Consider the following 17,115-nt stretch of genomic DNA (forward strand, 5'->3'; position numbering starts at 1 on the left):
TCGTCCAGCACTGAACAATACATGACGAAGGATTTGATTGTTTACTCCTCTGTATATATGTAGGAAGAAGTAACACAGAGGAGTGATCGGATTTTCCAAAGGCTGGTCTGAGACTGGATTTATAAGCAGATTTTACATTACTGTAACAGTGATCCAGGATGTGCGCTCCCCTAGTTGGATGTTTGACATGCTGATAGTAGTTGGGAAAGGCAATTTTAAAATTACATTTGTTAAAATCACCAGCTACTATAGCCACAGCATTAACCTTGGAATTCTCAAATTTGTGTACAATGTCACTTAATTCACCCAAGGCAACAGAAATGTCTGCCCGTGGATGTATGTAAACTCCACACAGGAACATCACCGAAAACTCCCGTGGGAGAAAAAAGGGGCGGCATTTCAAAATAAGACATTCCAAGTTAACGTTGCAAGTTTTGTTCACAATGACACAATCCGTGCACCAAAGGTTGTTAATTTAAAAAAACACACCTCCACCCTTCGATTTTCCAGTACGCTCTTTCACCCTGTCCAAGCGATGGACAGAGAAGCCCGGCGGCTGGAAAGAAGAATCCAGCACGCCGCTGTGTAGCCACGTCTCTGTCAGGCAGTACGGAGCAGTCCCGAGCCTCGCGCTGGGTCTTGATGCGGCTCAGCAGGTCGTCCATCTTGTTCGGCAGTGACTGGACATTCGCCAGGTAGATGGACGGCAGCGGGATCCTCGACTGGCGGCTGCGCAGCTTCACAAACAGCCTTCCTCGCTTCCCTCGGTGTTTGCGCTTCCGCCGCTGATAGCCTGTAGCGTCCCCACTCAGGGGCTCAGCTCTACGGCGTATGTAGCGATACCTCCGCCCAGTCCTTTCGCTCTGCTCCCGACTTCCGCGGCCCGACTCCTGGCCTTGTTTGCCTCGAGTGGGGCACGCATCGAAATCAGCACACCTCAGTCCAGTATTGGCCAATGACAGACCAAAAACAGACCTCACGGATCCTCAGAAGTGTCTCACGGCCATAAATTAAAGTGGCAAATGCATCAAAGACAAAAACAAACATGAAACAGACAGCACCCAGGAGAGCTCTTGCTACGGCGCCCTGTCTCGGCATCATCTTACGCCATCTTACAGCCAGGTTACATCTTACGGCAAAAGTTTCCCAGAGGCAGCACTCCAAGAGTTGAGCAAGTGTTTGCTACCATTTGATGACAGAGCAACAGAGGCCGAGTTACAAAGCGAACTCAAAAGTCTGGCACAACAGTGGGATAGGCTGAAGGCATGAGTACACAACCAAGACAACAGAATCCGGGCCGGAAGATGCTGAAGATGAGGCAGAGATAGTATACAAAAAGTGCTCATCTTGCAAGGACTGTCCACTGGTATCTGTTGCTACCGAGTTGTTCTGAAGCAGTACAACGTCCTGACAGATGCATACCACATCATAGGCCTTGCATACAAGTTCCTGCTCACCCTCTCTGTCACACAGGTAGAATGTGAGCAAAGCTTTTCGACGCTGAAATACATAAAAAAACAGCTTCAGGAGCTCACTCTCTCAACAGCACCTGGAGGCTTTTATGTTGATGTCTACTCAGACAGATGTTTTGCGGATGCTGGACAGTGAGAAAATCGTAGTACGTGTTGCAGAAAAGAGTGAGCTGTTGCAAAAACTACTCATGTAGTATACTAATATAGTTTTTTATTACTATTTGACCTTAATGCACCGTTAGAGTTAGTTTAGGTTCTGTTACGTAACTTATAGTTTTGTTATGCACCTTCAACACCCCTACACACACAAACAATCACACACCCAGCATGCAACACTACTGATACCACTGATGTTCACACCCCATCATATGTACTGTTCTGTTAATTTGTTATATTGTTCATACAAATTCTACCCTCTGATTCCAGTTTCTTTATTGTGTGGTTTTTCTCTGCTGACATTCAATCCTTAAGGCTGTGTAGTTATACGTATAAGCATCTGATAGTAGCTAAGAGTTCCGCATATTCAATTAGTGTAACCCTAACTATACCTACATTGAAGTGTTACTATAGCTCGTGCCACTCATTAAGTGTACTCTCGGGGCGGCCGGTGGGGTAGGGGGCGGCACAAGATGTATTCGTCCTGGGGGGGGGGGGGGGGGGGTGGGCCGATCTATGACAGAAACTCCCAGGCCATTTTTAGCGATAAATACAATACTATATTAGAAAAGATAAATGATAAATGCAAATTGTGAACCACTTTTTTTTTATTTACGTTTCCCTTTTTTTATTGAGAAGTAGCTAGCTTGTAGTTAGCTTGTTGTGGTAGCCCTGAAGGAGCGTGGCTAGAATGCGTGCTAACGAGGCAAGTATTGCAGCTTGAGTGAGGGGGTCACAGAGAGGCATGGATGCAAGAGTTGGATGGGGAAGAACCACTTGATGATTTAAAACATTTTTTTGTTGTAAAAGACATTCCACAGTTTGGATTACGCAGCAAAGGAAAGGATCTGGACTGCTGAAACTCCACAGAAAATATTATATATTTATATATATGTGTATATATATGGGTGTATATCCTTTGTGTTGTAATAGGCCCATGATATATGATAATATGATATTTGTTCCTTATGGAAGATGGGGATAAACTTCGGGTGCATTACCTTACCTTAGTTGTATAGTACATTTTCATTAGGTTGCTAGTTGAATTATTGCTACATTTGAACATAAGAACATAGCATAACTTGAATATAAGAAATTATAGAAAAGTAGCCAAATAGTGTAAAATAACATGACGCAGTGGGTACGGTTTTCCTCCTGTCCTACCCATTTTTCTTTGGTCACCAGCCGCCACTGTTTTGAATTTTGTACTCATACAGATAGTCTGAAAATAGTTTGAGGTTAGTAAGTCACATGACCAAGTTAAAATGAACGTTTTTATCAAATTAAATGTTTTAAGTTTTAATGACATTTTAATTTAAAAACAAAATATAAAAAAAGATGTGAGGTGAAAACGGACAAGCCAAAGCTTGAATTGTGTCATCATTATTGGGTTACCTGGAAACACTTTTGAGCGTTCTAGGAGTAATGGACATATTTGACAAAAAAACACAATACCGAATGGGGAATATCTGTCGAATATCCAACCTGAAACTTTACTAGGGTCTCATGATAATGATTAGATTGAACAAGTGAAAACTGAGCACAAAGGGCGGCATATATTTTCACCTCAGTGCTGTTTTCTCTTTAGGCCAAAATCTTCGTCTGCCGTAATTTCGCTGTATCCCTAGTTTTAAATTACTGTAAAACATCAATGCAGATATTGTGCATTAAGTTCATGAGCAGACCTAAACCTAATGTTGTCTTAATTTGTATTTTGTTCTGTACTGTGATGCTGTGACATTAAATGCTGTGACGTGTTGTTTTGTTTTCAGGGCCCTATCGCCATTAGGATGGCAAAGTTGGCTATCAATCAGGGTATAGAGGTAAGATTCCTACCAAGCTCATACAAGGCTTCCTCTCCAACATCTACTCTCCAGCCCCTTACAGGAAATAACATACCTGTGATGATTCACACATTCATAATTTGTCCTGAAGTTAACACACTTACTAGATAATTGATGCATTTCTTATGTCTGCCGTTAAATGATGCCAAATATTGGGGCATTTGAGGAATTACAAGTCTAGGGTCTGTCGTAAAGAAGAAATCTTTCCCTTTAGTCACTGTCTGACTCTTCAAACTGGAATCTGAGAAACCTTATAGAATTTGATGAACAACCTCACCATTAACTTAGAGGTCAAAGTTTCTAGTAAATCTCTCTAATAACAAGTATCAAGTATGAACAAGGTATTTAATCTTAATAATTTTATGTTGTAGGCAGTTGTTACATGCACTCACCCATATTTTTTTTATTGTATTTTTTTGTTGTTGCTAGTAATGAAAATGAAAGTTAACTGGTGTATTCTGGTGCACCCATCAAAGTATGTATGTCCTTTTCTTCAGGTGGATTTAGCTACAGGATTAGCTATTGAAGAGGCATGCTATGCCCAGGTATGTTGATGGGCCAAATATAGAATAAAAAAATAAGTTTGTTTCAACAACAGATTATTTTGTTGACATTGAATAATTACCTTTATACTTGTGTTGTAGAAGACAATTACATATGTCACATGCTGTATACAGTTTACAAGCACAAAGTGTAGTCACTTTACTAGGCAATGAGCCCTTTGCTGAGGGCTCTATTATACAGCATATCAGGAATCCAACACAATCGGGACAATAAACAACAACCAACGTGAGCTGGATGACAAAATATAGAATGTCACATTTTCCTTTTTTGAACACATCTTTTGTTGTTTCCAAGGTGATACCAACCAAGGACAGGCTGGAGGGCCTCACCGCCTTCAAGGAAAAGCGCACTCCTCGCTTCAAGGGAGAGTAACGCTGGCAAATCAAAAGTAATCACAAGCCACAGCCTTCCTCTGCTTCTGTCAGATTCCCAGTAATGGTGATATAGCCCATGCCCTCCGTAGAACTGGAGCTTACTACGTAGAGGTTTATGGTCATTTGCACGGATTGTAAAACGGACTGAACACTACATTGGGAAGTAAAATGATTTATGCTGAGCAAACTGATTATCTGAATTTTGCATGTGTAATTGTTCAAGTTTCTAAGTGGCCTGTCCTTGGCTGCAAAGTTGTTTGTCTTCCATGTACTGAAAACATTGTTTTCTTCTATGATTCACAGTGAATGATTTATGTTCAATGTAACTAATCATCATGTCAACTAACTGTTTATACTAACAAGAATAATCAAGAAATGGCCACAAAGCGTAAAAACCTTTTTTGGTCAGCCTTGTTTTAGTCAATTTTACAACTTAATTTCATGACAAATAATAAAAAAGCCAAATGCATGTTGAATGCAATGGACATCTAAGTTAACTTTTTTATTTGAGAAGAAAGTTAATCCCAAGGGGTAACATTTGTAGAGCAATCACAATAAAAGTATTGTCCCCAACTCAAATACTGGCTTTGTACTTCTCATCTTCTCACACACAACATTATATACATTTTTATAGGAAACGTATTGTTAGATCAGATGTGGAGCTTTGAAACCTTTCTTCTAAATAGCATCCTGGAAGTGTATCTTAAAGTCAGGAAAGGCATGTTTGGCAAACCTAGCAAGTTTAGTTAAGAGTTCGAAAGGATTCAAACCAAAATATCCCACCCACTCCCTTAAAAACTACTCCCCAAAACACATGAATGCACTGCCTGACGACTGCTGGGACGTATGTAAACAGACAGACAAGTAGCCGGTCCAATCATTGCATTTGGTCCGAATACCATCAATTCATTAGTGCCGGTCTGACCTTAATGATTATTCGTGTTTATAACAGTTCTGCGATACCCACAGATATTGGATTGCTTTAATTTACTAATATACGTTACTATCAGGATGTGAAGTTATATTTTTATTACAAAAGGTGTTTCTCAATAACATTGTCTACCCTGCCTTTAACCAAAAACATAAGTAAACAAACCATAATCTATTAGAAGATTTAAATGAAATCAAAAGTCCTATTTTATTTTCTCAATAACCAATTATCTGAATATCCTGTTGTTAAGAACATAGTTTTACAGTTTAATGAGTAGTGCCTGTATTGCTTTCTTTGAACTTAGTGAGGGAAAAAAATATTTGATCCCCTGCTGAGTTTGTACGTTTGCCCACTGACAAATAAATAAATAACAGGCTATAATTTTAATGGTAGGTTTATTTGAACAGTGAGAGAGAGAATGATATCAACAAAAATTCAGAAAAATGCATGTCAAAACTTGTATAAATTGATTTGCATTTTAATGAGTGAAATAAGTATTTAACCCCTCTGCAAAACATGACTTAGTACTTGGTGGCAAAACCCTTGTTGGCAATCACAAAGGTCAGATGTTTCTTGTAGTTGGTCACCAGGTTTGGACACATCTCAGGAGAGATTTTGTCTAAGAGAACTATGTGGGTATAAGAACAGATTATAGCATGAAAAACGTAGGGGATCAATTAGTGAATACAGGTAAAGTTGGACAAAGGGTAAGTGGGACACTTAATCGTGATCTTCTATGTCTTCATGTGTAAATACTTAAATGATCAAAACTCATTACGGAGTTCATCCTTGGAGGGTAAAGGGCTAAATTGGTGGGGTTCCGTGATTTTGTTGTTACTTTTGAGGGAGTGGCATGCGTCTTTTCAACACCATAATCTCAAAAATCTAAGAAAAGTTAAATGACAGCAATGTGAATCAAATATTGTTAAAACTTGGTTTAGGATTTGTAGTTACCACACACATGTTGGTAAGAAGTAAAAGTGTGGCAGGAAATCTTGAAATGTATTAAAATAATTGTATATGTTTGTGTTGAAAGCCATTTAGTCTCTGTCCCAGTTTACCAGTAGACTATTGGTAAAGTGGGATAAGGTGTTACTGGTAAACTGGGACAGCCACTCAAGCAATTTAAAGGAGGTTTATGTCCCCTGTTGTTGTGTTTATTAATTTCAACAAGGATTGCATTTATTAATAGTATCTACTTTGGGATAGGCTATAATTGACTTATTTTCAGTACAATGTAAAACAGTTAAAAACGTATTTCAGGATAGAACGGTTAAACAGACAGGGAGGAAGATGAGGAACGAGAAAGAGAAGATAAGCGCAGGGAGCAAGAGAATGTTGAATAAGTAGAGTGAGTGGAGTAAATGAAAGTAGCCTCAGATTTGGGAATACAACGGTACTTAGGAATGGTTTGCTAAACCCAATGCTAGTTTCCTCAAGGGTCACAATGACTCTTGATTAGAGACTTGTTGCTCTTGTTGGTTAGTGGTTACTGATTTAAACTGTTGTATTCGCTGCAAAATATTCTATTTTAGTTAATCTTATTTTTATTTGTACTGGCTGATGGTACAAGTCCGATTAAGAAGCAGACACATTTACATTTATGCATTTAGCAGACGCTTTTATCCAAAGCGACTTCCAAGAGAGAGCTTTACAAAAGAGCATAGGTCACTGATCATAACAACGAGGTAGTCCTAAACTTTGCAAGCAGCCAAAACATGAAGCATACATTGTGAAAAAACTAAACAAGTGCCAAAAGGGAAGACCCATAAGAGCATGCAGTTATACAAGTTTACAAATTAAAACAACATGAACCACAAAAAGTGCAGGACTGTACCTGTGGAAGAACAATCAATAGTAAAATATTTCACAGCGAGTACAAGACTTAACTTCGTTATAACTAACCTACAAGAGCAACGAGTCACTCAATAAGAGTCATTGTGGTCCTGGAGGAAATTAACAACAGGTCTAGCCAAGCATTCCTAAGTGCCGTTGTACTCCCGGAACAAGTGCGTCTTGAGCCTTTTCTTGAAGGTGGGGAGACAGTCGGTGTCCCTGATGGAGGTGGGGAGCTGGTTCCACCATTGGGGGGCCAGGCAGGAGAAGAGCTTGTGTTGGGACCTGGCAGTGTTGAGCGGTGGGACCACCAGGCGGTTGTCTGAGGAAGACCGTAGGTGACGGGTGGGGGTGTAAGATTGCAGGAGAGACTTGATGTAGTCGGGTGCAGTCCCGTTCACTGTTCGGAAGGTCAGTACCAGGGTCTTGAATCTGATACGGGCGTTGATGGGTAGCCAGTATACTACACACTGGTTCAGGGGAATGTCTGCCAGGAATGTAGCATGTACCTGCAGAGCCGGAGAGCTGCATTTCAGGACCGCAGTTTCAGGACCGGAGTTTCAGGACCGCAGTTCTAGGACCGCAGTTCCAGGACCCTCATTTTATCTGACATAACCATGGACCGGAACAAAATAATCAATATTTTCCTGCAGAAGTGAATGTAGGTTACGGCTCGACATTAAATTAGAGCAAGAAGAAGAAGAGAAGAAGTGATGTAGGCTAGCTTGTTTCATAACAAGATGGTCGAGAATCAGAGTGGGTTATGTATAAAATACAACAATTCTGGTGTCTTGAATTCAATTAAATATTTATTTGTCATTGTCATAGAAAAACAACAAAATTATGTTAAGAGCATTCAAACACTGCATAGTTTTGACATAGAAAATGCAATACAAAGGTGCAACATCCCTCCATTAAACTTCTCATAAATAACCCCTGTGTAAACCTTAGCACAAGACATGTGTTCTAAACAGTGACAATCTTCAATCATAAGCAGCATCATGAAGGGCTTTAACAGCATAGACGACCTAACAGGAACATTAACAAGGGCGGTACAGTCAAGAAATGTGGAGTATTTTGTCATTTGTGCAACAATGCAAAGTCTAGTTCATTGTTATGGTATTGGTGGGTGTGTTTACTCTCGATGAGAGGGAGGCAGAAAGGGGGGAAGGGCGGCACTGTTCAGAAACCTCACAGCCTGAGGATACAGACTGTTGGTCAATTGGACAATAAAGTGTTATGTGCTGTTTAATATCAGTGCATAACACTACTTGCTTTGGAGATATCGATACGTGCTAGATGACGTACCTGTAACCAAGAGGCGTCCAATGTCTTAGGGATATGTAGCCCTTACCCCTCAGTTTCGAGGGCCAAGGGCTAGGGGTAAACTAAGGGCTAGGGGTAAGGGGTAAGGGGGAGTATTGGGATTCCGCCTTAGTCTTGACTTCAGGCGCCGAATGTGTCTGCCAATAACCACTCTGGATATCAAGTGAGCTGAACCACCGTGACCCAACGATACAGTCCAGAGCCTCGTCAATATGGGGCAAAGGGTAGAAGTCTTCGCGAGACATGGCGTTCAATATCCGATAGTCCACACAGAAACGCCACGTGTCCTCCTTTCGGATTAGGATGGCTGGGGCAGCCCAAGAACTGCTGGAGGGTTCAATTATATTGCCATCACTGATTTTTTTGTTCAGCCGCCTCACGCTGTCATAAATAATTATTCCAGTTCCCGTGTATAGTGAAAATAAATCAGAGTGTCGAAGTGCGGAAAATCCTAAGTCCGTACAAGTCACAAATAAACTAAGTCCAAAGGTTGAAAAGTATTCCAAGTGTAGACAAGTGAAAAATAAACTAAGTCCAAACTATGAAAAGTATTCCAAGTGTTGACCCGTCAAAAATCAGGCTAAGTCCCAACGTTGCAAATTATTCTAAGTCCAAACCAGTCAAAAATCAGGCTAAGTCCCAACAGATGCACTGAAACTCAGAGTATTGATGCAAAGGTTTATTCCAACACAAAAAAAAAAAGGTAAAAAAGGTATCCAAGTGAGTAAGCTCCCAAGAGCAGACTGTCCGTTTCTCTCCGGACAGTCCCTTTTATACTGTATTTTCTGCCTATTATTTGTGTCATTTTTTGCTATTGGTACAATACAGTTGGTCACAGATACATTATGCATCCTCACATTATTGGTACCTTTCTGTTGATGACCATTTCTACGCTTTGTCACCCAATTGGCCCCTATACTAGGGTTTCTGATTACAGAAGCTGGGTCACGTTGGCACCTCTGTCCTTGCATAAATCTGACCATGTCCTGGCTCGTGTTGGGTGCACACTTATCTTGGTTTGGAGGAGTTTTCCTGCAGCTTGGCCTTATGTGTACGTTCTAATTTACGGCTAGGCCTCTGCATTCCTTAGAGTGGTACTTTCCTATCTTCCTTTGCTAAAACCAACGTTTCACACCTCTATTGTTTTTACTCAGTCAGAGCTTAGCATCACATTTCCCATAATACAACTTAGAGTATAATATAAGGAATAATTGAGACATTCACTTTTCAATTAGATAGTTCCATAAATGTAACCCATCTCCATCATTTTCAGCAGGGTGACGTAATTCTCTTCATCAATTCCCCCTTTGGGACTTGCAAAGTCCCATCGTTACTAATGATGGGATGAGATTACAACTATCAAATAAAACAGTAGTAGTTACATAAAGATGATATGGACATGTAAATGTGAGAATACTGTCAGCTCGTAAAACACAACTGATAACAAGACCATTCTCTTCCATTATGCAGTTGAGGTAATAAACAGTAATGCAGACCTATGCATTATCAATTTTCATCTTGTGCATAAATGTCATCATGTGCGAAGCTTTACCTTGGTGGCCTGGTGGTCTTCCTATCGCCCAATACTCGCATAAGCTATCAGCTTATAGCAACACATAGCAGGGGAGTGAAGTAAAAGGGTTATGGGTGATGGAAACTCCCCGTAGCCCCAATGATGCACATGGCGCAGGACATCAGGGCAAACTATGCTCATAATGCGACATGAGTATCTGTTCCAGCCTCTACCTAAGTATATAAGACAAACTGAGTCATCGCTAGTTGTCATACTGTACTTTCCCGCTCATCCACCATCCACACTTCGGAAGCTTGGCACTGAGGTCCTGATTACTTATACAAAATTGGTCCGTCTCGTAAGTGTAAGATAAAAAATGGTAAGAAAGGAAGAGTATAAAATACATAGTGTATGAATATACGTTGATTATACATATCACCCCAGCCAGTGGTCGTGACATATGAGATATAGGTGTTCGTTGCCACATGAAGATTTACTACCATTTCCCACCCAATGACTAGTGGTTATATGATGGGCTAGTAAGCAACGTGGTCATGCAACATTTAAAAATGTCCCCCTGCAGTATGCGAGGCTAACAACCAAAACAATGACATCAACACAACATTACTGCAGGGTCAGCAAACCAAAAACAAACAATACATTGACAACAACACAACAAAAATCAGTTTGAAGACATGCAGTGAGGTAATGTGGTATGATATCCATAAACCTGAGGTAGACTATAAGGTAATGTTGTATGGTGTCCATAACATTGAATCAATTGTGACTTGTTCTTCGTGGTGATGGAGAACGAGTCCAATTACCCCTCGTCGTACTATTCACGTGGTGGCGGGTTTGGCGGGTAAATGCGTTGAGAGGTTCCCCACACCCGCTGCAATCTGTCCATCGTCTCTCTGAGCTCCTCATTCTCGCGAATCAGCACCCGATTATGGTGCTGAACTGCCAGACACTCGTCCTTCTGACGAGTGTCTTCCTGGCGGCGGACTCTCCACCGCTGCAGTGATTGCCCGCGCTTTCTAGCAGTAGCGAGACGTTGTCTAATCCTTCGGGACACACGTTGCTGGAGGCTCCTAAACTTAGCCAGTGACATGTCTCCGATCCGTTGTATGGCCTCAGTGGTCCAGGAACCGGCTATCATCATTTCGTCGTCAGCGTCGTCATCCGTCTCGTCATCGGGGCCCTCGTCCGCGTCGTCCGTGGATTCCCCCGCCGTTGGGCCCTCCGCTCCACCTGGTCTGGTCTGGTCTCCTGGAGGTGGTGGTTGGCCGCTGGATGATGGTGGTTGGTCACTGGATGATGGTCCTGATAGACTGAAATCGATTGGCCACCCCACGCCTTGGTCCAGTGCGATCAGAGGACCAAGGTCAACGAGTGGATGATCCTGCAGCAGCTGTAACTCGTCTACCTGAGGGGGAGGCAGGTCTATGGGCTGGATCTGCCACTTCCTTTGTCTGGGGTCGCTGGGAACCTGAATTTCTTCTCTTACAGCGATAATTCTACACACTGGTATGGGGATTGGGGGACGCATGTCTACATCTCTAGGGGTCAGTGGGGGTGGACTCTCTGGGGTATCTGGTACAGATGAAACTGGGGACACTAACTGACGTAAATCTAGACCTGGAGTTGGGGGTTTCTGACTTGTTGGGGATGGCATGGATGAAGTTGGCGTCTGCCGGGTGTTGGGTTGCCTTGGTCATTCTTCTGGTTGGGGTCGTCTGCCGTGTTCATCTAGTGACATAACACAAGATTAGTATTTGCCAAACTCCCCATGGTTTAGCTCATACAGGTTAGATTTGTACTTGAATTTTGGTGACTCCCCTAAATCCTTCATTTCTGTGTAAATCTCTAAATCGAGTTGGTTGTTAGTGGGAACCATATACAGTGATTCATCACTTTCCTCTCCTTTCGGATATACTTGTACGGGAAACTGTCCAGTTATTACTCCTGCCATCTTTTTTATCAGTCGCGCTACCAATGGCAATATGCAGCACGCAGCTACTACCACTATTATCACAATCATTGCCACGGCCATCGCTATCCCCCTCAGTAATTTAGGCCACGTTAAATTTGTCAACCAGCTCCATAACGCATTTGTTCCCGTCTTCCAATTGGAATGTATTACATGCTCCTGTCTTAGTTCTTTTAGATTAATCAGAGCTTTAGTAAGATTCCCCCCATCCCCGGTGTGCATGGGAATGACGGTACAGCATTCTTCACCAATGAGATCGCAAACTCCCTGATCTTCTGCTAGTATGGTTTCAATGATAAACCTATTTTGCATGGCCATCAGCGAGGTGGCATGTAGTTGTTCTTTTACTCCTTCTAGGGCAGTTATTGTGTAGTTCATGAATCGTTGTTGGTTGTACCATAAGTAATTTATCCATCTGCTGTTACGTGCTATGTATTGAGCATTTATTACCTGACCGAAAAAGGGCAATGAGCCTGCTATACGTCCTGAGATTATCCAGTCATTACTTATGGCCATATGTTCAGTGGGCGTTCCGACCGGTATTTGGTCGTAAGAGATGTATACCGTGTCACCTGTCTTCCACTGAGTTTGTGTGTCTCTTTTTTGTTTGTTTTGTACTTGGCTTTGCGGTACTAACACTGTTACTTTTCCAGTTAGCATAACTGGGGTGCAGATACCCTCCCATCCCGGCTCTAACCTAATTTTAAGACTTTCGTCCCCTTCGCACAACCAAAATATATCTCCCAATGGTACTGTTCCTTCTGCGTAACTAGGTATGCGATATTGTTCAGTATCTGTGGATTCTATTTTATGGGTAATGTATTCACCGTCTAATACCAGCTGTTCGCACTTTATTGTAGCCGTGTTTGCCGTGGCGCACCGTCTGCCAAATACTTCCTGTTTACAACTCACTAATCCTTTGGAGTCTGTTAAAGCGTAGCGTTTAATCACATCCTCTATTTCCGTACCCCTTACTATACAAAATGGAAAAATGAGTTGGCGGGATCTTAACCAGGGGTGGCGCACTATAGTCGACCTCTTTTAGCGTTTCATCTAGTTTGCGCGGACAGACCGTCTCATCCATACTCATACTTTGGTATTTTCTATTCGCCATGTTATGTACAGTAAGCAAAGCACTGGTCTAAATCCGCACAGGACCCCAATGCACTGCCTGGGATGGGCCTGACCTGTGGAATCTTTTTTGCATTGTAACATGCTACACAGGTTTCCTGACTTACTTGCCGAGCTGAGTACTTCAGCCATTTGTAGAACAAGTTAGAATTGAGTTGCCCCGTTCTTATCGATTTAACTATGTCCTGGCTGCGTTTGACTCGACGGGTAACGGAGTATATTTTGATCATATTCCAGGCTCTCCGGGCATTCATTGTTTGTTTGGTGTTTAAATCAATACATTGAGTTTTCAAGCATTTTATAGTTATTTTTGTCATTCCTTTGTTCCTGCACCTTTGGTTCGGGGAATGGCTGTAGATTAGTACATTACTGGGGCCGGTTGTTATTATCACGTGTCGGTTGGGTGGATTGGTGTATGTTAAGTTAACTTCCTCTGCTAATGTTATATACCCTAGGTTGGCTGCCATAACTCCTACAGCTAATGCACATTTTGCCATCTGTATATCATCCCTAGATGTTTTTGAGTCATTAATGGGCACTTCCCGTTGTGGCGTTGGGTCATATTGGTGATATGGGGTGGGTAAAACCTGTTGAGTTGAGTTAGGTTGGGGATACATGGTGGGTTTCGGGCGTGCTAGCATTCACATCAAACTACCTGCCAACACTATGGCTGTCCCTATAAGCATCATCCCTATCCCTAGCTGTATCATGGCTGCACAATCTGGGTTTCTTTCCTCATGTCTCAAGGTGATTTCACGCCTTGATACATTCTTAACTGCCCGTTGACCCTCGCTTTGGTACTCCCTTAACTGGCGAGCAGCTGCTGACAATGTTGCTGTTGTTTGTGACTCTCTGCTGGACCAGTCTGTGAGATCGTCTGAGTCCCTGCGGGGAGGAGTGTCCATCCCCATCCTGGAGTCCCTGCGGGGCGGTGACACCTGCCCCTGTTGTCTCCGGTAGAGCTGCTTCATTCCTAATCGCCTCAGTCTGTTCTGGATCTTCTGCTCTGCAGCAGTGATTTAAATGGTACCAAAACTTCTTACCGTCGACTTTTAGAGCTGTGTGGGTCGTTAGACGGACTCTGAAGGGACCCTCCCGTCTGGGCTCGTTCCACTTTCGTTTGAATACCTTCACGTAGACCCAATCTCCAGGCTCAACCGTCTGCAGGTTCTCTGGGATCTCTGCTTCCCTTTGCTCTGTAGCACCTTTTACCTGTGAGAACACTTCCTTATGTATTTGTGTTAAATGTAGTAGGTAGCTTTGCAGCTCCCTTTCCAATTTTTCTAGGGGAGGACCCGCAATGGGTCCTCTCAAATAAGGAACTGGAAGCGGTCTTCCAGTTGCCATCTCATGCGGTGTTAGAAATGTCATGCGGTTAGTACTTGAGCGCATTGCCATTAGTGCCAGCGGTAAAGCTTGTACCCAGTTTAACTTACCATCGGCCATGATCTTTGCTAACTTAGCTTTCAAGATACCGTTGGCCCTCTCGACTGTCCCTTGTGACTGGGGATGGTAAACACAGCCAAACCTTTGTCTAATACCTAGCATTTTCAATGCCAATTTAAAAGTTTCAGCCACAAAGTGCGGTCCATTGTCTGAGCTTATGCTATCCGGGATTCCGAATCTCGGAAAGATCTCTCTACACAAAAATGTTGCTACTGATCGGGAGTCTGGACCTGCAGTTGGTACCGCCTCTACCCATCTGCTGAATCGACATATTACTACCAAGATGTATTTCAGCCTTCCTATGCGTTGCGTCATGTCAACATAATCGATCATCAAATGTCGAAATGGTCCATCAGGTGTTGGGATGTGTGATATGGGGGCAGAAAGTGTTTTCCTAACATTATAATGTGCACATACCACACATTCGTGTAACACTCTATCAACTGTGGCTGCTAAGTATGGGGACCACCATACGGCCTGAAGACGACGTATAGTCTCCCACCTTGCGCCATGGTCGCCGCCATGCGCATTCCTAACAGCAAAGCGTAACAACGAACTAGGTAGGACAAAATGTCCCTGACAGCTCCTCCATAGACCTTTGTGCGGTCCGTCTTGAGTGGTTTGTATCGCCCCCCGTCTCACCCACATGTCCTTTTCCTGGGGACTGACTCCGTCCTGTGCTAACACAAGGGAAGACAACGTGGTAAGAGGGGCAGGGTCCTCAGCTATCTGTACGGGTCCCATTACTGCCCCTGTCGCTGCCTGTCTGGCCGCCTCATCGGCCATATTGTTACCCTTGGCTATGAGAGTATCTGTCTTTTGGTGGGCTGGGCACTTAATAATGGCCAAGGCCATTGGAACGTGCATAGCTTCTAAAAGGTGCGAAATGGGCCTTCCGTGACTGATAGTTGTACCATCCGCTCGACGGAAACCTCTCTGTTTCCATATGTTACCATACACGTGACACACACCATATGCATATGCAGAGTCAGTATAAACATTAAGACTCTTACCCGACGCCACCTGACATGCAGCTGTAAGAGCCTTGATCTCAGCCAATTGGGCTGAACATGGTTGGTCCACTTTTACAGTTTGGAGTATCTCAAATGTGCTGTCATCCTTAAGCTGCACCACGCTGTAACCTGCATGGTTACCTACAGCATCCCTAAAGCAAGATCCATCCACAAACAATGTGAGGTCTGCTACGATGGGCTCATTGTGCAAGTCGTCGCGTGCCCGCATAAATACATCAGTTACATGAACACAATCATGTGGTGTCCCATCTACAGGTAACACCATCTTAGTTGCTGGGTTTACTATGCTGCACCTTTGAATGGTGAGCTCTGGTGCAGACAGTATCACCTCGTAGCCAGTCCGTCTGGCCTGTGTTAACACAAACCGGGGACTTGTGAGTAAGGCATACAGTTGATGGGACGTATATAACGTGACTGGGGGTCCCATGGTTAGTGATGATGCCTTCTTGACAGCAAAGACAGCGGCTGCCAGTCCCTGGTAGCAGGGTGGGAGTCCTGCCTCTACATTATCCAGTTTTGTACTGTAATAGGCTAACGGTTGTTTCCCAATGGGCGTGTCCTGCAACAACACAGCAGTAGCATATCCAGACCGTTCTGCAACATATAGGTAAAATGGTTTTGAGTAATCCGGATTGCCAAAGGCGGGGGCGGATTGCATGTCACTTTTAAGGGCCAAGAAAGCGCCCTCCGCCTCCTCGGTCCACTGCAGAGCAGCAGCATTACTGGTCTGCCCCGCAGCCCTAATAAGGGCCCGCAGAGGCGCTGATTTGAGGGCATAGTCACAAATCCATGGTCTACTGTATCCCGCCATTCCCAACAAGGTGAGCATTTGCCCTACCGTCTGTGGTTTCGGAGCTCTGGCTATGGCCTCTATCTGTGACAGAGCTATCTGCCTCTTATCCCCACTAAGTCGTCTCCCCAAATAATCAACTGTCGTCTGACAGAACTGCAACTTATCTCTACTGACCTTATGACCGCCTTCTGCCAGCTGGTTTAACACGGTGACAGAGTCTCTCTCACACTGCTCCTTTGAACTACTGCAAATAAGGATATCATCTACATATTGCAAGACGGTACTAGTGACGTGCAGGTTCTGCAGATCCTGGGCCAACACTCGATTAAACACAGCTGGGCTGTCCAGGAATCCCTGGGGTAACCGAGTATAAGTCATTTGTTTGCCTTCAAAGGTGAAAGCAAACAGGTACTGTGAATCAGTGTGTAGGGGAACTGAGAAAAAGGCAGAGCACAGATCGATGACGGTGTACCATTTGGTACCTGGGGGTATGTTAGAAAGTATTGTATGTGGATCGGGAACAATTGCCTTTGGAACGTCCACAATGGAGTTAATAGCCCGCAGATCATGTACTAACCGATAATCATTAGAATGTGGCTTCTTTATTGGAAAGATGGGTGTATTACAGGAACTTTTTGTCTCTATTAAGACTCCCGCATCCACTAAACCCCTAATCGTGGGTCTAATCCCGTCTATGGCGTGTTG

At 43.3% G+C, this 17,115-nt stretch overlaps 1 protein-coding gene across 1 annotated transcript in view; it reads left to right on the forward strand.

Moving 5' to 3' along the window:
- Positions 1-4,989, forward strand: part of auh (AU RNA binding protein/enoyl-CoA hydratase) — a 37,441-nt gene extending 32,452 nt beyond the window's left edge. Inside the window, exons 8-10 of the mRNA XM_047014776.1 lie at positions 3,401-3,451; positions 3,970-4,017; positions 4,331-4,989. Coding sequence (XP_046870732.1) covers positions 3,401-3,451; positions 3,970-4,017; positions 4,331-4,408 — 177 coding nt within the window. The 3' untranslated portion in view covers positions 4,409-4,989. The remainder of the gene's footprint in view (positions 1-3,400; positions 3,452-3,969; positions 4,018-4,330) is intronic.
- Positions 4,990-17,115: the final 12,126 nt, after the last annotated feature.

Source organism: Hypomesus transpacificus, unplaced genomic scaffold (genome assembly GCF_021917145.1).
Source record: "Hypomesus transpacificus isolate Combined female unplaced genomic scaffold, fHypTra1 scaffold_27, whole genome shotgun sequence".
Lineage (NCBI taxonomy): Eukaryota > Metazoa > Chordata > Actinopteri > Osmeriformes > Osmeridae > Hypomesus > Hypomesus transpacificus.